Here is a 22748-nt window from a genome sequence, read left to right on the forward strand (position 1 = left end):
AACCAGACAAAGATACTACAAAAAAAATTACAGACCAATATCACTGATGAATATAAATGCAAATATCCTCAACAAAATATTAGCAAACAGAATCCAACAGCACGTTAAAAGGATCATACACCATGATCAAGTGGGATTTATCCCAGGGATGCAAGGATTCTTCAGTATATGCAAATCAATCAATGTGATACACCATATTAACAAATTGAAGAATTAAAAGCCTATGGTCATCTCAATAGATGCAGAAAAAGCTTTTGACAAAATTCAACACCCATTTATGCTAAAAACTCTCCAGAAAGTAGGCATAGAGGGAACCTACCTCAACATAATAAAGGCCATATAGGACAAACCCACAGCAAACATCATTCTCAATGGTGAAAAACTGAAAGCACTTCCTCTAAGATCAGGAACAAGACAAGGATGTCCACTCTTGCCACTATTATTCAACACAGTTTTGGAAGTCGTAGCCACGACAATCAGAGAAGAAAAAGAAATAAAAGGAATACAAGTTGGAAAAGAAGAAGTAAAACTGTCACTGTTTGCAGATTACATGATACTATACATAGAGAATCCTAAAGATGCTACCAGAAAACTACTAGAGCTAATCAATGAATTTGGTAAAGTAGCAGGATACAAAATTAATGCACAGAAATCTCTTGCATTCCTTTACACTAATGATGAAAAATCTGAAAGAGTAATTAAGGAAACCCACGTACCATTGCAACAAAAAGAATAAAATACCTAGGAATAAACCTACCTAGGGAGACAAAAGAACTGTATGCAGAAAGCTATAAGACACTGATGTAAGAAATTAAAGATGATACGAACAAATGGAGAGATATACCATGTTCTGGGATTGGAAGAATCAATATTGTGAAAATTACTATATTACCCAAAGCAATCTACAGATTCAATGCAATCCCTATCTAATTACCAATGGCATTTTATACAGAACTAGAACAAAAAAAGTCTTAAAATTTGTATGGAGACACAAAAGACACCAAATAGCCAAAGCAATCTTGAGGGAAAAAAACGGAGCTGGAGAAATCAGACTCCCTGACTTCAGACTCTACTACAAAGCTACAGTAATCAAGACAATATGGTACTGGCACAAAAACAGAAATATAGATCAATGGAACAGGATAGAAAGCCCAGAGATAAACCCACGCACCTGTGGTCAACTAATCTATGACAAAGGAGGCAAGGATATACGATGGAGAAAAGACAGTGTCTTCAATAAGTGGTGCTGGGAAAGCTGGACAGCTACATGTAAAAGAATGAAATTAGAACAATCCCTAGCACCATACACAAAAATAAACTCAAAATGGATTAGAGACCTAAATGTAAGTCTGGACACTATAAAACTCTTAGAGGAAAACATAGGAAGAACACTCTTTGACATAAATCACAGCAAGATCATTTTTGATCCACCTCCTAGAGTCATGGAAATAAAAACAAAATTAAACAAATGGAACCTAATGAAGCTTAAAAGCTTTTGCAAAGCAAAGGAAACTACAAACAAGATGAAAGACAATCCTCAGAATAGGAGAAAATATTGGCAAATGAATCAACGGACAAAGGATTAATTTCCAAAATATATAAACAGCTCATGCAGCTCAATATTAAACAAACAACCCAAACCAAAAATGGGCAGAAGGCCTAAATAGACATTTTTCCAAAGAAGACATACAGATGGCCAAGAAGCACATGAAAAGCTGCTCAACATAACTAATTATTAGAGAAATCAAAACTACAATGAGGTATCACCTCACACCAGTTAGAATGCACATCATCAGAAAATATACGAACAACATATGCTGTAGAGGGTGTGGAGAAAAGGGAACCCTCTTGCACTGTTGGTGGGAACGTAAATTGATACAGCCACTATGGAGAACAGTATGGAGGTCCCTTAAAAAACTTAAAGCAGAATTACCATATGACCCAGCAATCCCACTACTGGTCATATACCCAGAGAAAACCATAATTCAAAAAGACACATGCACCCCAATGTTCATTACAGCACTATTTACAATAGCTAGGTCATGGAAGCAACCTAAATGCCCATCGATAGATGAATGGATAAAGAAGAAGTGGTACATATATACAATGGAATATTACTTAGCCATAAAAAGGGATGAAATTGGGTCATTTGTAGAGACATGGATAGATCTAGAGACTGTCATACAGAGTGAAGTAAGTCAGAAAGAAAAAAACAAATATCGTATATTATTGCATATATGGGGAACCTAGAAAAATGGTATAGATGAACCCGTTTGCAGGGCAGAAATAGAGACACAGATGTAGAGAACAAACATATGGACACCAAGGGGGGAAAGTGGCAGGGGTTGTGGTGGTGTGATGAATTCGGAGATTGGGATTGACATGTATACACTAATATGCATAAAATGGATAACTAATAAGAACCTACTGTATAAAAAATAAATTTAATTTAATTTAACAATTAAAAAAAAGTAGTTAAGATGTCTTCTGACTGGCAAATCTTGGATGGCACTTCTTTAATTGATTGAGGTATTATCAGCACCACATGCTAGAGCATTAGCCAGCTCCTGCTGCCGACACTCAGACTTGCCTGCCCTTTGCCAGAAATCCCATCTGTTCTCTATCCTCAGTTTCTTTACAACCCAGTAGAATGTTTCATTATCTTTAGGAACAGAGGCAAACAATCTCTACTTTAATCACTGTGTTTATGGTTTAAAAATGAATTGGATTTAACTGGTTAAGGTTTTCAAGTATTACTTAGACCACCATATAGATGTCAGGGTACAGAACATCAGCTTTTCTACCTCAATAGTTTTGAAAACTTTCTTGCTACTGTGTTAAGAAAACGTTATACAGCAGTACCTAATCTTCCGTTTTTAAATATCATTATTTGTGCTACCGTTTTGAAGAGACTAATACTAATAAGCTAAGAATTTCATTTATCAAGCATTTATTATAAAATAGATTGGCAAAAGCTAATGTGTATTGAAACACTTAAAAAGAGGGAAAGATTCCACTGGATTAGTACTTTAGAAGCATAAAATGTTCATTTATTTGTATTTAATATTCCCTAGGCAACTTTTATTTTGGTCAGTAACAAAAAAAAGTCTACTAAATTTTTCCATCCTTCTGAAAATCCAGAAAAAGAAGCCTTCTATAATAATAAATAATGTGGATATTATTTAATTCTAGACAATTTTGAAAAGCCTGTATTGTCTAATTTGCTTTAAACTCTGCTAAATATAAAAGAGGGTACAAATTAGAATATTGGCTTTTGAATTGGTCATTGTCAGACAAAAGTGAGGACCCTCATGTCACTAAACCTTATGAAGTTCTTTTGGTGTTCATGGCAGTACTACATGTAAAGCAAAAAACTGTAGCAGCCCAAATGGGCAATAATATGAGAATAATTAATTAAACCAATTACTTGGTCTACCGTATAAATCATTAAAATGATAATTAGGGAGATTAGAAAACGACATAGAAAAATAGGAAAGCAACATAGATAAATATCACGTTAAGTGGAAAAGGCAATTTATAAAATTATATGTACCCCATGATTGCCACTACAGAAATGTTATATAAAGACTGGAATGTGGCTCTGTAGAAAGTCCTTGACCTATTACCAAAATTTCTGTAATTGTTATGTGGTCTTTCTAAGTGTTAAGGGGGAAAGGTGATCTCGGGTCAGTCATTATCAAACATGATAGCAAATGTTGGACCAACAACAATTAGCAGAGAAGTTGAAAGCAGGAATTGTAGGCCCAAATGGTGATGTAGGAGACCCCATCCACGGGCTCACCTGACAAACGCCCACAAAGAGCTAGCTATCCATGAACAAGAAGAGCCCTGGAGTTCAGTTAAGAAATTTTAGCAACACAGTGGAATGAAAGACCTGAGAATAGCCCCATAAGGGGAGAGGAAAGACAGCTTCATTTTGCCTGCATCATCCCATTCCCCAAGCCAGCGCAGCTCAGCACCAAGAGGGAATTTGCCAGCTAGGAAGAGTTCCTCTCACCAGGCCAGGAAAAAAAGAATGGGGTGAGCCACTAGCTTCCCCAGCCTTTTCTGGGCACTGCAGTTACCTCTTCTAGATTCTATGAACTGACTTGGGAAAGAGAAGAAGAATCGTATGCCAGCAGATTGGATAACCTAAAAGAAGTAAACTTCTAGAAAACATTAGGTACTCCCATGACTGAATCATGAAGAAACAGAAAATCTGAACAGACCTATAACTAGTAAGGTGATTGACTTAGTAATCTGAAACCTCCCAATACATAAAGCCCAGACCATATGGTTTCACTGGAGAATTCTACCAAACATTTAAAGAAGAATTAACACCAATCCTTCTCAATCTCTTCCAAAAAACTGAAGTGGAGGAAACATTCCTAAATTCATTTTATGAGGCCAGCAATATGCTGATACCAGAACCAGACAAGGACACTACAAGAAAAGAAAACTATAGGCTAATATCCCTGATGAACATAGATGCAAAAATTCTCAACAAAATATCAGTAAAACAAATTCAAACCAAATGCAGCACATTAAGAGGCTCCTACACCATTATCAAGTGGGGTTATTCCTGGGGTGCAAGGATGATTCGAAATACACAAATCAAAAACACCACATTATAGAATGAAAGATAAAAATCATATGACCATCTCCATAGATGTAGAAAAAGCATATGACAAAATGCAACATCCTTTTATGATAAAAACACTCAACAAATTGGGTATAGAAAAAACATACCTTAACATAATCAAGACCATATATGACAAACCCACAGCCAACATTATACTCAATGGTGAAAGGCTGAAAGCTTTTCCTCTAAGATTAGAAACAAGACATGGGTGCCCACTCTCACCACACCTATTAAGCATAGGACTGGAAGTCCTAGCCAGCACAATCAGGCAAGAAAAAGAAATAAAAGGTATTCACACCAGAAAGGGAGAAGTGAAATTATCTTTGTAGATGATATAATCTTTAATATGGTAAAGACTCCACCAAAAAACTGTTAGAACTACTCAGTGAATTTAGTATAGTTGCAGCATACAAAATCTACATACAGAAACTAGTTGCATTTCTATACACCAATAACAATACATCTTAAAAAGAAACAAAGAGACCAATCCCATTCACAATATCATCAAAAGCAATAAAATACTTAGGGATAATTTTAACCAAGGAGATGAAAGATCTATACACTGAAAAGTACAAGACTTTGATGAAAAAAAGGAAGACACACAAAAAATGGAAAGATATGAGTGTTCATGTATTAGAAAAATTAATATTATTAAAATGTTCATACCAGTCAGAGCCATCTATTGACTTAATGTAATCCCTATCAAATTTTTAATGAATTTTTTTTCACAGAGATAGGATAATCCTAAAACTTGTATTGAACCAGAAAAGACTCCAAAAAGCCAAAGCAATCCTGAGAAAGAACAAAGCTGGAGCCATCACACTTTCTGATTTCAAACTATACTATAAAGCTATTGTAATAAAACAGTATGATATTGGTATAAAAACAGATACCTAGACCAATGGAACAGAATCAAGAGCCCAGAAACAAACCCTCGCATATTCAGTCAACTAATATTTGACAAGGGAGCCAAGAATACCCAGTAGGGAAAGGAAACTCTCTTCAATAAATTGTATTGGGAAAACCAGATAACCACATGCAGAAGAATGAAATTAGACCCTTATCTTACACCACTCACAAAAATTAATTCGAAGTAGATTAAAGACTTAAACATAAGACCTGAAACCATAAAACTGCTAGAGGAAAACATAGTGAAAAACCTTTTTGACATGGGTCATGGCAATGATTTTTAAAATATGAAACCTAAAGCATAAGCAACGCAATAAAAAGTAAACATATGGGACTCCATCAAACTAAAAAGTTTTTGCAAGACAAAAGAAATGATCAACAAAGTGAAAAGACAACCTACAGAATGGGGGAAAATATTTTCAAATCATGTATCTGATAGGGGTTAAAGTCCAAATTATATAAGGAATTCATACAACCCAATAGCAAAAGATACATAGGATTAAAAAATGGTCAGAGGAATGGAATACACATTTTTCCCAAGAAGACATACAAGTGACCAACAGGTACATAAAAAGATGCTTGACCATAGTAATCATCAGGGAAATGCAAATCAAAATCACAATAGAATATGACCTCGCACATGTTAGAATGGCAGTCATCAAAAGGGTAAGAGATAACTAGTTTTGGCGAGGATGTGGAGAAAAGGGTATCCTTATGCACTGTTGGTGGGAATGTAAATTGGTACAGCCATTATGGGAAACAGTATGGAGGCTCCTTAAGAAATTATTGGCAATCTCTCTTCAGGGTATATACCCAAGGGAAATGAAATCAGGATCTTGAAAAATATCTGCACTCCCTCGTTCATGTCAGCTTTACTCACAATAGCCAAGATACGGAAATAACCTCAGTGTCTGTTAATGGATGAATGGATAAAGATGTGAGATACATGTTATGTGTATGTGTGTGTGGAAGAAGCCAGTAGGAAGAAGAAAATCTTGCCATTTGTGACTATGTGGATGGACCTTGAGGACATTGTGCTAAGTGAAATAAGTCAGACAAACACAAATACTGTATGATATCACTTATACATGTAATCTAAAAAGCTGAACACATAGAAACAGAAAGCATTGATAAAATGGTGATTACCAGGGGCTGAGGGGGTGGGGAAAATGGGGAGATATTTGTGAAAGGGTACAGACTTCCAGTTATAAGACAAATAAGTTTTGGGGATCTAATGTACAGCACGGTGACTGTAATTAATAAAACTCTTTTATATACTTGAAAGTTTGCCAAGTTTTTCTTTATGCTAAATTCAAACGTGTTTTTTTGTTTGTTTGTTTTGTTTTTGTGGTACACGGGCCTCTCACTGTTGTGGTCTCTCCCATTGCAGAGCACAAGCTCCGGACGCGCAGGCTCAGCGGCCGTGGCTCACGGGCCCAGCCGCTCCGCGGCATGTGGGATCTTCCTGGACCGGGGCACGAACCCGTGTCCCCTGCATCGGCAGGCAGACTCTCAACCACTGCGCCACCAGGGAAGCCCCAAACGTGTTTTTTGATAATACAAAAAGGTAATCCTTGAAAATCAGAATACTTATCAAGAAAGTACACAATAACTTAAGTATTAAATATCTGTATGAAATAACTGTTGCAAAGTTTGACAAAAAATGTACACTTAGAACATGTGGTTATTTAAAAAAAAACAAAAACAGGAAAAAAATGTAATAAAGAAAGTAGATCTTAAATGTTCTTACCACACAAAAAAAACGGTAATTAGGTGATGTTACAGAGGCGTTAGCTGATGCTATGGGAGATAAATCATTTCACAATATATGTGTATCAAATCAACACTTTGTACACTTTAAATGTACACAATGTTTTATGTCAATTATAACTCAATAAAGCTGGGAAAAATGAAAGCAGGCATTGTATATAATTCAAAACCAAATATGATATTTAAGGTGGGTCTTTTGAAAAGGATTGAAATATTTCTATAAGTATGGTTTCAAATTTACTATGCAAGAAACATACTTATTTTCCATACAAAATGGTTTCTCTTAATTTCCCAATGTTTTTAACTTTATCTGTAAGTTAATAAATATATCCATTTTCGAATTCAGTGTGATCATCTTGAATGTTTGCACAAACACCCTCTGTGACACATAAAGTGACCTTCGGTTTTATTATGGTCTAATTATAAGCCTGAGGGGGCTCTGCCATATGTCATAGGAAAACTGTTTTTCCCTAGATTTTCACTAGATCCCAGCTCCCATCTGACCTGATGGTTCGTAGTAAAGGTGTTCATGAGGTTGTTTCTAAACTAAAAAAAAAAATGTAATTTAGTTTGACTTAATTGTGGTTCATAAGATTCTAGAACACAGCTAAATACTAAATGTGTGGGGGTTTTTTGTTTTTTTTTTTTAGCCGCACCCCACGGCTACAGTGAAAGCACGGAGTCTTAACCTCTGGACCGCTAGGGAATTCCCTAAATGTGTATTTAAATTCTTCTTAAACACTTATTTAAGAAGTCTCAGTTTGGACACATGTATGTTAAATCAAAATGTAGCCCTATTCCACCTCTGACACAGTGATCAGCATGTGTGCATGATAGCCATGACCTTTACAGGTATCTAAGTTGTCAATTTAATAATCCAATAGTGAGTAAAAAAGCATTTCATTGTTAAAACATTTCCTGATCTTTCCTTACTTTTGTTTGCTTTGGTAGATGATTTTTCAAATGTAACAAATTTCTCCTTAGTAAAACATTTTTAAACAAATTCACTGAACTAACAAATGGTGAGTCCCTTAAGATCACAGTAATCGTATTCATTTTCTGTATCTTGCTGACACCAAACATGATACTGTCTTATAGGAAAAGATGAATTAATACTGTTAAATTGAGTTGTGTCTTTGAGAAGGACTGTCTCCTTAAGAGTATTTTATTTTCTAGACCAGCACCGTCCTATAGGACTTACTGAAATTATGGACACGTTTTATATCTGTGCTGTGTAATATGATAACCAATAGCCACAAGTGGCTATTGAACGTTAAAATATGGCTAGTGTGGGGCTTCCCTGGTGGCACAGTGGTTAAGAATCCACCTGCCAATGCAGGGGACATGGATTCGAGCCCTGGTCTGGGAAGATCCCACATGCTGCGGAGCAACTAAACCCATGCACCACAACTATTGAGCCTGTGCTCTAGAGCCCACCTGCCACAACTACTGAAGCCCATGCGCCTAGAGCCCGTGCTCTGCGACAAGAGAAGCCACCTCAATGAGAAGCCCACGCACCACAGCAAAGAGTAGCTCCTGCTCGCTGCAACTAGAGAAAGCTCATGCACAGCAATGAGGACCCAACACAGCCAAAAATAAATAAAATAAATAAATTTATTTAAAAAAATATGGCTAGTGTGACTGATGAGCTGAATTTTTTATTGTATTTAATTTTAATTTATTTAAATAGCTATATGTGGCTAGTGGTAACTATATTGGATAGGTCTAGATCCACGAGAATTTACGTTGAGGAACAGCACAAGTTTCTCTCAAATGCAGAGCCCGGTTGGACAAGTCTTCTGTGTTCATCTCTTTTTTTGAAACAGATTCTGGGGATTTAGCTTGTTTTTATTTCCTATTTAAGTTGGCCTATACCCTATGTATCCATTCATCCATTCAATCAGCAAATATTTACTTAGCATTAATTATGTGCTATGCACTGTGCTAGAAGCTAAGGAGTGAAAAATGAGCAAGACAGGTCCCTGCCCACAAGCAACTTACAGTCTAGTAGGGGAAGAAAGGTGCCAGGGAATTCTGCTCATTGTAGTCCCCAATGTATATGAATATAATCTGACATGCAAGATAGGAGAGGGACGATTTCTTAGCCTTTAGTATAGAATGTGGTCTTCTAATGAACTGAAACAAATTAAAGGAAAATATTTTCCTGACCTATTTCAATAAGCTTTGGAGGAAACATCAAAGAAACATTTATTAAAACCTCTAAGGAATAAACATTCTTATATAATTTATTCCCACAGAGATTCATAGGAATATTTGTAAATTTTAAGAGCAGAAATTTTATGTTCTTACCCTGGTTGACTATTTAGACCTAGCTGTCCTTCTTGAAAACTTAACAGAATAATAAAAACTGAAGCAGAATTTTCCACTATGAAATGCTCAAAGCTCTTCACTCTGCTGTCAGGAAAGTGTTGCTAGAGATGCAACATGGAATGCAACATGGAATGCAGCATGTTAAGGAATGCAACATGTTGAGCAATGAAATTTTTAGTGCAATAAGCAGAAGAGTCAAAACGTCCTTCTTTGGCAATGGTCTACTTGTGTTCACAGCTTGTCATGCTCCCCAAATCTCCACACGTTCACAACCCAGAAACTCTTTGAACCCCATCCTTTTGGGTTTTTATGGAGGCTTCATTACATAGTCATGATTGATTGAATCATTGGTCATTGGCATTGATTCAACCTCCAGCCCCTCTCTCCTCCCCAGAGGTGGGTGAGTGGGTGGCGGGGCACTGAAAGTTCCAATTCTCTAATCTCATGGCTGGGTTGCCTGGCAACCAGTCCCCATCCTTAGGTTACCTAGATGTTTTCCCCAAAGTCGCCTCATTAACATAACAAAAGATACCTTTATAGCTCTCCTCTCTTAAGAAATTCCAATGGTTTTGGAACTCTGTGCCAGAAAACAAATAAATGTTTCTATTATAAATCGCAGTATCACACCTACCCTAACAAGAGATTTGTATATCTAACTGCCTCCTGGTGATCTCCCCTTGAACGTCCAAAAAGCTGTTCAAACTCAAAATGTCCAAAAGTGATCTATTTTTATTTCCTGATGCCCATATCAAACTTGCTGCTCTTTTGCACTTGTCAACCTCTCAACTTGTCCATATCCCTTCCAACCCTTACCCGCCATGCACCTTATACTTTAGCTTTGTTAGGCTGCGTCTACTTCCTACAAGGTACCCTACTGTTATTCACATTTGTTGCAGAATGACTTTTGCACCACATAAGTGACTTAATGCAATTCACAGTTCATTGTCCCTAACCCATTCCTGTGAGTTAATTAATGCTTGGCACTTACTGCTGCATGGACACAAAGGAAAAGATTGATGTCCTAAACGCTCAATCCCCCATTCTCTCACTCCGGAATCCTGGCTAGAAGGCTATCTGGTTCTGACAATTCTTCCTTTGCAAGGGATGCCGCTTTCCAGAGTTAAAATGTTACCTGTGCCTCTGGACTCTGCCCTCTCAGATCCCAATCTCACTCATCCCTGTGAAAATTGGAGGAGTGAGGTTGGCCCTTAGAGCACCATCCTACCAGGATGAATACTGTTCTAGCTGTAGCCACCCAGCTCCTGCTTATGAACCGTCTCCCCAAGGTTGATACAACAGAAATAGAAAAAAATAGCTCTCATATATTTCCTCATATGATATATACAGGAAATTGGCGGGGAGGGTCTCATTAGCAATGGTATAACTACTTTATGTAGGGAGACAAGTTCAATAAACAAAAACTTTCTTCTGACTTATGAGGGCCAGTAAACATTTATTTTTTGATTCATGATACATTTTAGCAGAAACACACTCCCAGTTTTGCTCCAAACATTATTACAGCCTTAGTTTTTGTTTTTCCGAGAGTAGAAAAACATTTATAAAAGAAATATTCATACTCAGGCTGATGCTTACTTTATTATTTTCCTTCTAAAATGCTGAGTTAGGTAACCACAAAACAGAACTTCAATAAATATCTTCCAAAGACTATTTGCCTTGCTTTCACAATACTGCTTCCTTGATCAGGAATGCTGCATCAGTTTGATGGGCTGCTATAACAAAGTACAGTGGCTCCCCCCTTATCTGTGGTTTCAGTTATCCACGGTCACTGCAGTCTAAAATTATTTAATGGAAAATTCCAGAAATAAACAATTCATAATTTTTAAATTGCATGCCGTTCTGAGTAGCATGACGGCGTCTCACACCATCCTGTTCCATCCCTCCCAGGATGTGAATCATCCCTTTGTCCAGCATATCTCACTCAAATAGTCACTTAGTAACCATCTTGGTTATCAGATCAACAATCACAGTGTTGCGGGGCCTGTGTGCAAGTAACACTTATTTTATTTAATAATGGCCCCAAAGTGCAAGAGTAGTGATGCTGGCAATTTGCATATTCTCTTACTGTGCTTAATTATAAATTAAACTTTATAATAGGTGTGTATGTACAGGAAAAACACAGTACATTGTAAGGTTCAGCACTGTCCTCAGTTTCAGGCATCCCCTGGGGATGGACTGTATCCCCCATGGATGAGGGGGGACTACCATACCACAAACTAAGTGGCTTAAACAATAGAAATTTATAATCTCACAGTTCTGGAAGCTAGAAGTCTGAGATTAATGTCAGAAGGCCTAAGCTCCCTCTGAAGGCACTAGGGAAGGACCTGTTCCACGCCTCACTTTTAGATTCTGGTAGTTCCTTGGCTTTTAGCAGCGTTAACTCCAATATCTACATGGTATTCTCCTTGTGTGTGTCTGTGTGTCCAAGTGTTTCCTTTTTATAAGAATACCAGTCATATTGGATTAGGGGTTCATCCTCGAGTATTAAACCTCATTTTAATTACATTGACAGTGACCCTATTTCCAAATAAGGTCAAATTGCCTGGGCAATTTCTTAAGAAGTTAAACAAACTTACCACATGACCCAGCAATCCCACTCTTAGGTATCTACCAAAGAGAAATTACACTTTTACATGAATGCTCATAGTAGCATTACTCATAATAGCCCCAAACTAGAAACAATCCAAATGTCCATCAAATGTTGAACAAGTAAACACAATGTTGAAAATTCATACAATGGTCTACTGTTCAGCACTAAAAAGGAATAAACTACTGAAACACTTACCAACATGAATGAACCTCAAAAACATTATGCTCAGTGACAGAAGTCGGACACTAAAGACTATGTATTGTATAACTAAATTTATATATAATTTCCAAAAAAGCCAAATGTAAAGAAAGAGAAAGCAGATCAGTGGTTGCCAGGAGCTGGGAATTATTGGAGTTGATTTACCTTATTGGCAACACTCTTGAGATGGTCTATGATTATCTGCTGCCAAAGTTCTCAGAGCTGCCCTGGTCACTTCCCTTCTTAAGATTTCTTTGTTCTGTTCTTCCTGCAAGTCCATTAAATACCTTAGTCATCTTCTTACATATTTTCTACTTTATTTAGAGTAGCCAAAGCCTGATCTAAATATGCCCTATTTACAGTCCTTCTCAAGTTTGGTTGTGCAATTATTTCTTCTACTCTATTACTGTCTACACTTTCCTCTCTGTTGATAGCAAGAATAATTTGTTAGTAATTTTAAAAAATTATGCCAATGATAGGGTTCCAGAACTAGCCCACTAGAGACATCATGAACTAATTGAGAGTTCTGGGTATTGAAAGAAGAGGGTCATGTAGTTTAGCACAGGAAAAGACTAAAAAGACTAAGAGAGTTTCTACTTTGGGGAGTTCCCTGGTGGCCTAGAGATCCCTCAAGCTGCGCAACACAGCCAAAAGAAGGGAATTATCTGGCAGTCCAGTGGTTAGGACTCTGCGCTTCCACTGCTGGGGGCCCTGGTTCTATCCCTGGTTGGGGAACTTAGATCCTGCAAGTCGAGTGGCCAAAAAAAAAAAAGTTTTCTGCTTCATTTCTGGAAAAGTTCTATTTCAAAACACCCCACACAATACAGTAAGTCCCCTACGTACAAAACTTCAAGTTGCGAACTTTCAAAGATGTGAACATGCGTGCCAGCCCCTGTATGCCAGCTGCTGTACTGTACTACTTTACTTTTCAAGGTACTGTCCTGTAAGGTTAAAAATGTTCTCTTTATTTTTTGTGTTTTTTTTTTATGTATGTATTATTTGTGTGAAAAGTATTATAAACCTATTACAGTACAGTACTATATAGCCGATTGTGTTAGTTGGGTACCTAGGCTAACTTTGTTGGACTTATGGACAAATTGGACTCATGAATGTGCTCTCCAAATGGAACTCGTTCACATATAGGGCACTTCCTGTACACACACAGAGGCACTCATGCATGCACAGTTCTCACTCCTTTTCTGATTCTTTCTAGTACAACTGATTAACCTTCCTTCCAGTGTGTTTTTGCTGTCTTAGGACTACAATCTGCACTCCTCCTTCAAAGATAGGGCTACTTACAGATTCTTCCTTACCTAAAATTACTTCTAAATTATTCTCTACTGTCAAATTTCTTTTAAAATTCCATAGGGTAGGTTTGCTGCAGATCTTGCTTGTTTGAAAAGCAAAACAAGACTGAACAAAGGCACCAAGACCTATTCTTATAAGTACAGTCCACAGTGATCTGCGCTCCTTCCCAACTCAAGCATTCTCTTCCTGTCACTGTACTCTCCAAAGTCACCTCTTGGTTCTAAATCCAATACTGTACATGCATCAAATTTTAATGTATATCTTTCTCTTTTTGTTGTTAATTTACTTGCTAGAGTTTATCATTCTTATTTTTGGTTTCTGGTTTGCTCTTATGGGCCTGTTTTACTTATGAGGAGACCTTTTTTCCTGCACTGCAACTTTGTCACTGCTTGTCTTATTTAGAAGATGTTGGGTCAGTAGGTAGACGAAATCAAGGGGCCTCGTGATGAAGAAATATCTGCAAATTGGGGCCATGAAAATGATTACAGAGATTGGAGACAGAACATACTAGCATGGAGGCTGGAATTCTAAAATGAATCTCAGAGGGCCAGGGTGGAGCAGTCTGAAATTGGTCAGAGTAGCAGAGCTAGGACATGCCAAAGGGTGGGAAATTTGGCTGAGAGATTCATAGAGGAATCAGTGGAAGTGACAATGACACTGTGACTTTTGCTTCTCTAAACTGGTTCATGTAGCTTTTGTCTCAGTAGTCACATTATATCTACCAATGGGTACATTTTATTCCTGATTTTGTCATCTTTGCAGACTTTGATAGTTTTTATCATTCTTTCCTCCCTACTCTTCATTTTTTCCCATTAAAACTTTTCCTCCCTCAAGTTTTGTGACTATCCTCCCTCCTAATTTTCCTCCTGGCTTGGTTTTATTTATTTTTTTATTTTTGGCTGTTTGTTGTATTTGTCCCTTTAATGTTACCCAATGTATTTCTCATGCTACACATGTACCTGGCATAACTGTATCTACTTTGAAGCTTAAATCACATACTTTATCTTAGTTCTGGACATTTTCCTTAAATTTCATTTCAGGAGCTTGTCCACAATGGATTTCAATATTTTTTGCTCCTTCTTTACAAATTTGCTCTTCGTTCTTATTTTTGCTCCTAAACTATGGCACTATTACACAGTCCCTCAGGCCAGAAACAAATTCCTCCCTCTGCTTTACCATCAACAGATTACTAAATCTAATAAGTACTGCTTTACAACCTTCTTAACCAGTGGTGCTCAAATTGGGGTTCTTAGGGGCTTCCCTGGTGGCACAGCGGTTAAGAATCTGCCTGCCAATGCAGGGGACACGGGTTTGAGCCCTGGTCGGGGAAGATCCCACATGCCACGGAGCAACTAAGCCTGTAAGGCCACAACTAAAGAAAGCCCACGCGCAGCAACGAAGACCCAACGCAGCCATAAATAAATAAATTTATTTATTTTTTTAAAATGGAGTTCTTGGATCACCAGCAGCACCATCACCTAGGAACTTGTTAGAAATTGAAATTTTCAGGCTCCTCCTCCAGATCTACTGAATCAGAATATCTGGGGATGGAGCCAGCAATCTGTTTTAATGTGCCCTCCAGGTGATTTTGATGCACATGAAAGTCTGAAGACCAGTGTTCTAAACAAGTGGTAGTTAATCCTGGGATCTATGGTTGGACTTGAGGAAGACCGAAAAACACTTGTAATTGTATCTAAAACCAAGTGTATGTCCATATATATTTTCCCGAATGGATAGTTTTTATTCCTTTTATTCTTAAATGGGTTCAATGACCCTAAATTTGGGACTGTTTCTTGCTTTCCACTACTACCACCACTTACCCTTCGAACCAGTCCCTTTGCCTCTAGTTTCCACCCTTTTCAATATATCTCCATGTTGCAGTGACAACAATCATTCTAGGAATCTTGACATAGTCACTCTCCTGCTCAAACATCTTCAACAGCTCCCAACAATTTGTCATAAAGTAACCTCTTAGCATGACAAACAGCATCTTTCATCAAGGCTTATTCTTTTGTGTGTATCTCTAGTCATTCTCAGCCTTTGGTCTAGCAATACTAAACTTTGTATATTCTGGATGTCACTTGGGCTCTCATACCTTTCTGCTTTTGTATATTCTTCAAGCTCAGTCTGGAATGCCCTTCACTACTCTTCCCTCCCTCCTTGTCTGGCTAATTCCTATTTGTTCAAGGTTCAGTGCAAGCAACATCTCTCCTGGGAAGACTTCCACTGGCACTTTTAAGTGGCCTTCCTATATGCTTCCAATTCTCCCTGTGCTTATCCCTCTGGTAGTAGTTCTAAGCATTTTGGTCTTAGGACCCTTTTACTCTTTACTCTTAAAAATTATCAAGCCGCCTGGAGGGGTGGGATAGGGAGGGTGGGAGGGAGGGAGAGGCAAGAGGGAAGAGATATGGGAACATATGTATATGTATAACTGATTCACTTTGTTATAAAGCAGAGATTAACACACCATTGTAAAGCAATTATACCCCAATAAAGATGTTAAAAAAATTATCAAGGACCCTAAGAGATTTATGGGATATCTATCTATATTTATCATATTAGAAATTAAATCTGGGACTTCCCTGGTGGTGCAGTGGTTAAGAATCCCCCTGCCGATGCAGGGGACACGGGTTTGAGCCCTGGTCCAGGAAGATCCCACATGCTGCAGAGCAGCTAAGCCTGTGTGCCACAACTACTGAAGCCCGTGCGCCTAGAGCCTGTGCTCTGCAACAAGGAAAGCCACCACAATGAGAAGCCCTTGCACCGCAAGGAAGAGCAGCCCCCGCTCGCTGCAACTAGAGAAAGCCCGTGTGCAGCGACAAAGACTCAACACAATAAATAAATATATCAAAAAAGTAATTAAATCTGTGAACTTTAAGATTTAAAAAACCCATGTAAAAATAATTATAAACCTGTTATGTACTTATATAAATGATGCATTTTTTCAGCCTGCTCCCAATGGCTATGGGGGGTAAATGATGTATTTTTATGATAAAGTGATATTTCCCAAAAAAGGATCTTGAGAAGAGTGGTATTGCGTTACATTTTTCAAAGATCTTTGATGTCTGGCTCAATAGAGGACAGCTGGATTTCCCTATCTGTTTGTGCATTCAATCTGTTGTGATATGTTTTTGTTGAAACATATGAAGAAAATCTGGTCTCACATAGATAAGGAGCTGGAAAAGGGGAAACTATTTTCATAGTCTTTCTAGATAATTCTAGATATTCTTGTTTGATACTACACCAAACTGGACATGTGATAGTTTCTAAGAGTGCAATTTCAACGTGGACTGAATCTGAAACCATATCAATTAACTTTTTGTATTCTGCTAGATTAAAATCCATGATTTTAATGATGACTTTTTTTGATTCTGTAATAGCATGCATTGATTGTTTTGAAAACAGTGGTTCATTGAGTTGTAGAGATTTTCAAATGGTCACTTATTTCAATATATAATGTGAAAAAAACCATTTGTTAATATCACTGGTGTTTTTAGCAGAAAAGTCTAAATACTGGAAAGCTGTCAAGCTCAAGGTGGTGGATACAAATTTAAAAAAATTTGGATCTTTGTGTGAAAACTCGAACAATCACACAAGTGCTTTTTCTGGAGATGTTCCTCCTACTTGGGCATGCAGCAGAAGTACTTACCATTTCTTCACACATTAAAAAGAGGTGTATGCTAGGGTGAAGATTTAATAAAATTAACAATTTTTACTCCTTTGTCAAGGACATTCTTAAGTTAAACTAGATTATTTTAAAAATCATGAATTTTTATGCTATGAGTGCCAGGAGGTGAAGAATACAAAATACCAGTAGTGCAGTTTGACACCACTTCCTTGATTCCTGCTAAGGTGCCAGCAGTCACTCACTATTGCTTTTACACCATCAGTGCAACTATCAACAAAGTGAAAAAGATCAACAGAGTCTTAGTATTATGGAAACGGTTTTGACCTTGCATAATCACTCAAAAGGCTTCGAGGACCCTCCAGGTTCTGTGAATGGCATTTTGGGAACATCTGCCCTAGTTTCCCATACTACTGTTACTTGTCTCTCATTAGGTTGCAAGGTCTATGTGGACCTTCTGTAACTGTCTTTTATGTGCTCTTGCCTAACAGTGTCTGGTACATAACACTCAAATATTAATACCTGCGTAGTGAGCGATAAAATGTTATAAACGACAACCGCATAGCCTTCATCTTAACTGCTTCCTTCCTTAATTCCTTCAAAATTTACAGGTTTTGTAAAATTTCCCAAGTTTTTTCACAATTAGGACGCCGGCCAATTTTTTAAAATAGTCGGGGCGAGGGAGCTGCCTGTATATTATAATGACACGTTATAGTTCGGTCAAGTATTGATCTGCGATGCTCGAGTCATTCCTTCTTCACAGCTCCGCACCAGCAGGCCAGGCCTCTTGGTTCCCCAGTCCTATCTAGTATAAAGACTGGAAAGAGGTGGGTCTCCCACGTTTACAGGAGCACAAGAAACTGATCGAGTGGAGGCCGGGAAAAAACTCGATCAAAACTTTGCCAGGGAGAAGTCCAACAGGAGAAACAGCCTCAGGTACCCGGGAGCCCCAGGACGAAGCCCCGCGAGATCCGCCGGGTTGCCGGGGAGACGCTTCCGGCTGGCGCGCGCAGCCCTGGGAGCAGGGGAGTTGTGAAATGGACGGCTAGACCTGCCCGCTGCCGTGAATTCGCTAGCGGGGGCGCGCTCGCGGCCGCGCGTTCTCCGCTTTCCCGGCTTCGTCGCTGACGCGTCGTAGACGTTGGGGAGGCAGGCAGCTGCAGCGGGGTCGGGATGAACAGCGCCGGCTTCGGGTTGGGCTTAGGCTTCGGCCTCACCCCTACGGCGGTGATTCAGGTGACGAATCTGTCGTCGGCGGTGACCAGCGAGCAGATGCGGACGCTTTTTTCCTTCCTAGGAGAAATCGAGGAGCTGCGGCTCTACCCCCCGGAGTAAGTGCTCAAGCTCGGCTGGGGGAGGGGCGCGGGCGCTAGAGAGACCTCGGGAACCAAGGCATGGGGGAGAGCGCGGACGGGGGCGCGCGGTGTCAGTCACGTGACCGCCGGGTTTACCTTGGTGCCCATGTTTGATTAGGGCACCGCGGCCCGGGCCCCACGCTCCGCTTTCCTTGTTAGTCGTATTTGGTGGGTTAACCTCTGCACAGAACCCTTACAGAGGAGTTAGAGAGGTTGCCTTTTTCGTGGTTTCCGGGCTATGGTCGCCGCCGGGTCCTCGAATTCAGTGCCCTTCCTCCCCTTCTTTTTTTTCCCGAACTTAAGATGGCCGCAGGTGGGCCCGCGGTAGTCCTCATGGCAAGCTCCTGATAGCGTTTTTGCAATGGCAAATCGCGGAGACTGCGCCTGATAAGCTGTCCAGTTCTTAGTGCCGCAGTGTCGGACCGTTGTTGCTGACGGGGAAGTGTGCAGCTGATGACAGATGGAGTTAGGCCTAAATTTGTCCCTAGGCCTGTGTTCACAAATTTAGCATCTTCTTGGTTCATTTAACCGAGCCCATCCATGTTGTTAAAGATCATGTCTGTTCACCCTTTTGGCAACGGATTAAAATTTCCTCCTAGAAGGTCACACCGTCCTAAACCTTTCAGAAAAAGTAATAGTCCGTACAGGATTACTCCTGCTGTATACTTTTAAAAGTCCAGATCTGGACTGGCATTCACAGTTCTCAGACACTTACCAAGTAGTGTATTTTGAAGTAACATTTCCCTTGTACAGTACTATCTACTCACAGAATTTGTAAGGGGTTTGAAGGTTGTTTACTTTCTTACAGGCGTAAACTTTTTAAAGCTAGAGCTTAGAATATGAAAATTCTCAGTATTTTGTTCATTTTGTCAAAATCCTTTGAAGGAAGGGATAGTAGTTCCCCAGGATTTTTCTCCTTTTTAAAAAAATTTTTCTTTGACTTTTTGGTTTGTTTCATAGTGATGCATGTAGACCTATTTTTTTCGGTTTTCTCTCTGTAAGTGTATTGCATTGTTACTGTATAGATGTTGATAAAAGTTGGTGTTTGGATTTTTAAATTTTACTTAAGTTTTTCTTCTCATTTTTGTTTTGAAATATTTCATGTATACAGAAAAGCTAAAGAATAACTCCCATGTTCCCTTCATCTGCATTTATAGTTTGCCACAGTTGATTTCTGTCTTTGTGTCTCCCCCTCCCTCTCCCCACCTACACACACAGACACCCCTACAACCCTCCCCTCTCCCGTGCTTTTAAAAGTAGTTGCAGACACCATGACTATTCATTCCTCAACACTTAAATGTGAATCTCTTAAGAAGTACATTCTCCTGCATTACCACAATGCTATTAACACATCCAAGAAGTTTAACATTGATTAAAATATAACATCTGAATTTCTTCAGTTATACTGATAATGCCTTTTTTCCATTTTCTTTTTCTGATCTAGAATATAATCAGATCACTCAATGCATTTGGTTATCTCTAATCTAGGACAGCCACCCCTCCACCCTCCCAGTCGCCTTTTATTTTTTTTCCAAGTCACCTTTTTAAAAGTTTTTCATGACATTAATATTTTGTCTTGTAGTTTGTGTTGTAGAATGACTTATCTGTGTTTATATAAATTGGTTCTACATGAATAGATTCGGTAATACAGTTTTGTCAAAGATGCTTCATAAAGGCATGCACATGTATCTTTACTGACTAGCCATCTCATGTATAGCTTTGAATATCTTATAACTTTGAAAGTGCTTTCAGCTATCTCTTCATTTAAGCGCTCAGAACATTTCTTAATAATTGAGAACTGTTTGGAGGAGTGCTGTATTCTGAAAGAATTGGAATCAAATAGTAAAATATTTTGTACATGATTGTAAACTAACCTTGCTTTCAAGGTTGTGATAATAAGATGTCTCATGGGCAGAAGAAATATATCACAGAATATTCTTCATTGCCAACATAACACCACTTACATAGTTGAAAAGTGCACTTGGGTGGCAATATGCTGCCAGTTATCATCTGACATTTAGTAATGGGCTGTTTTTTGAAATCAGGTATTAGTTGCTTGGAGTTTAGAAGTCAGAGAATAAAAAAGCTCGTCACTTAAACAGTGCATTAATATAGAATTATTGTGTCACAAACAGTAATACATTTTGCAAAATTGTAACATAAATATAACATATATAGGCCAGGCAAAATCCTTGACCAGTTTTTCTTAAAGGCAGTCAGTCCCTATTCCTGTTTTTCACAAGTATTTACATGCTTTTCTAATGGCATGTTTTCTGCTTGCTCTGTAATGAAGTTGTCATAACCTGGTCCTTATATTAAAGATGTGTTTGCAGATTTGGGCAGAAATGCATAAAAATGCAATAGTAGTAGTTGTATTGAAGACAGATCATTCTATTTTGCAGTGTTGTGGAAACAGTATTTTATGATTAATCTTTGGAAGCTGAGTAGAAATTCATTTGTTTTAAATTTGGAATGATATTTCTTTAATAGAATGTGAGAATAGTTTCTCATTAACATTTTAAGAATTTGGTTGCTAATACGAAAATTCAGATTTTTAAATTTAATTTTTTTTGGCATGAGGCCATGATTCAGTTTCTTTTTAAACATTAAGAATTGGTGTAAACATTCACTGTAAATATTAAAAATTCTTATTAGTGCTACCAGATGATAAATATCCAGAATTTCTGTTTTAACTTTTTACTCAATAAGGGAATCTCATACATCATGAAAACCTTTTTACAATGGTAAGAAATCTTTGTTGTTTTTTCAGTAAGCTTTTCATGGAGGTATAAGGAGCAGAAAAGTGCAGGGATAAGTGTATACAGCTTGTTGAATTTTCACAAAGTGAACACATCCAGCACCCAGATAGGACTCTCTGTGCCCTAGGAGTTCTCATCTCTCCCCTCAAGTGCATAATACCCCTAGGGTAATCCTGGCCTGATTTCTAACATCAACACTTGCGGGGTTTTTTGTTTTTTCTTTTTTTGCTTGCTGGTTTTCTTCACTTCTCTGGTCTTTAAAAGTACTAATAAGGTAAAAGCTGTCAACTAGCTAAAATTAATATAACCAATATTGTCATATCAGGAGAAATAGAGAAAAAGGTACACTGCCAGTGATCCTATCACCCTATCAAAACCTCTCCAGTCCTTTTTACATGCATTTATTTTAATATAGTGTAATCAAAGGATTTATACACCGTTACTGTAAACTTTTTTCACTCAGCCTGTGGTAAACATTTTTCATATTGTTGTGTTTTATTTATTGTAATATTTAAAGGCTGATGTCTCAAGTGTGTATGTGTGTTTGAAATTCTGTCATTGAATTTTAGCTAGAAATATTTGAAAAATGTGTATTTTTGATTGTCCACAGTGATTGGAGGGCCTCTGGCATTTAGTGGGTAAGTGTCAATAATTCATAAGGAAGTCTTACAGAAAGGAGAATTGTGGCATCCAGACAATCACTGGAGCCCTGCTGAGAAACCCTGTTATACATTGTGTCAGTTAATATTTCCATACATAAAGCTATATACTTTGTCCATGTTTTGCATTGTATCTTTTTTGATAGATCCTCAAGGGATGTATATTAATATAATAAAGTATTGGACATAGTATTACCACATTGATTTTTTTAAAAGATTGTACAGTGCCATCACCATGTTTAGTGAAAAATAAGGTAACCAGTTAGGGTCTAAGAAATTTAACTGGTGCTCAAAAAGTTGGTTCTGTGATTTCTCCATTAAACTCCCAGTGAGAAATTCTGATTTGTTTGAAAAGTGATTGTAGAAGGTTTTATATTTAAAGAAACAAAACAAAACTTGATTCAACAAATGGGGTCAAAGTAAAATCTGCTGTGTTTGAGTACTGTTACTTTCTTTAGAGGCATACATTTAGACCAAATGGAATATGTAACCCCTTTTAAAAATTAAAAGTGTAGGTCAGAGTTAAATTTGAAAATGATAATCCTATTTAATTTTTTAAAAAGTAAATTTTATTTAATAGCCTA

General features: G+C 38.0%; 1 protein-coding gene across 2 annotated transcripts in view; it reads left to right on the forward strand.

Annotated features, from left to right (window-relative positions):
* Positions 1–18459: 18459 nt before the first annotated feature.
* SREK1 (splicing regulatory glutamic acid and lysine rich protein 1) overlaps positions 18460–22748 on the forward strand; it is a 51354-nt gene continuing 47065 nt past the window's right edge. For both annotated transcript variants that reach the window (XM_029216572.1, XM_029216573.1), the window contains exon 1: positions 18460–18722. In XM_029216572.1, the coding sequence (XP_029072405.1) occupies positions 18565–18722 (158 nt within the window). In that variant the 5' untranslated portion in view covers positions 18460–18564. The remainder of the gene's footprint in view (positions 18723–22748) is intronic.

The sequence above is a fragment of the Monodon monoceros genome, unplaced genomic scaffold (genome assembly GCF_005190385.1).
Source record: "Monodon monoceros isolate NGI ecotype Baffin Bay Population unplaced genomic scaffold, NGI_Narwhal_1 Super_Scaffold_12, whole genome shotgun sequence".
Classification (NCBI taxonomy): Eukaryota; Metazoa; Chordata; class Mammalia; order Artiodactyla; family Monodontidae; genus Monodon; species Monodon monoceros.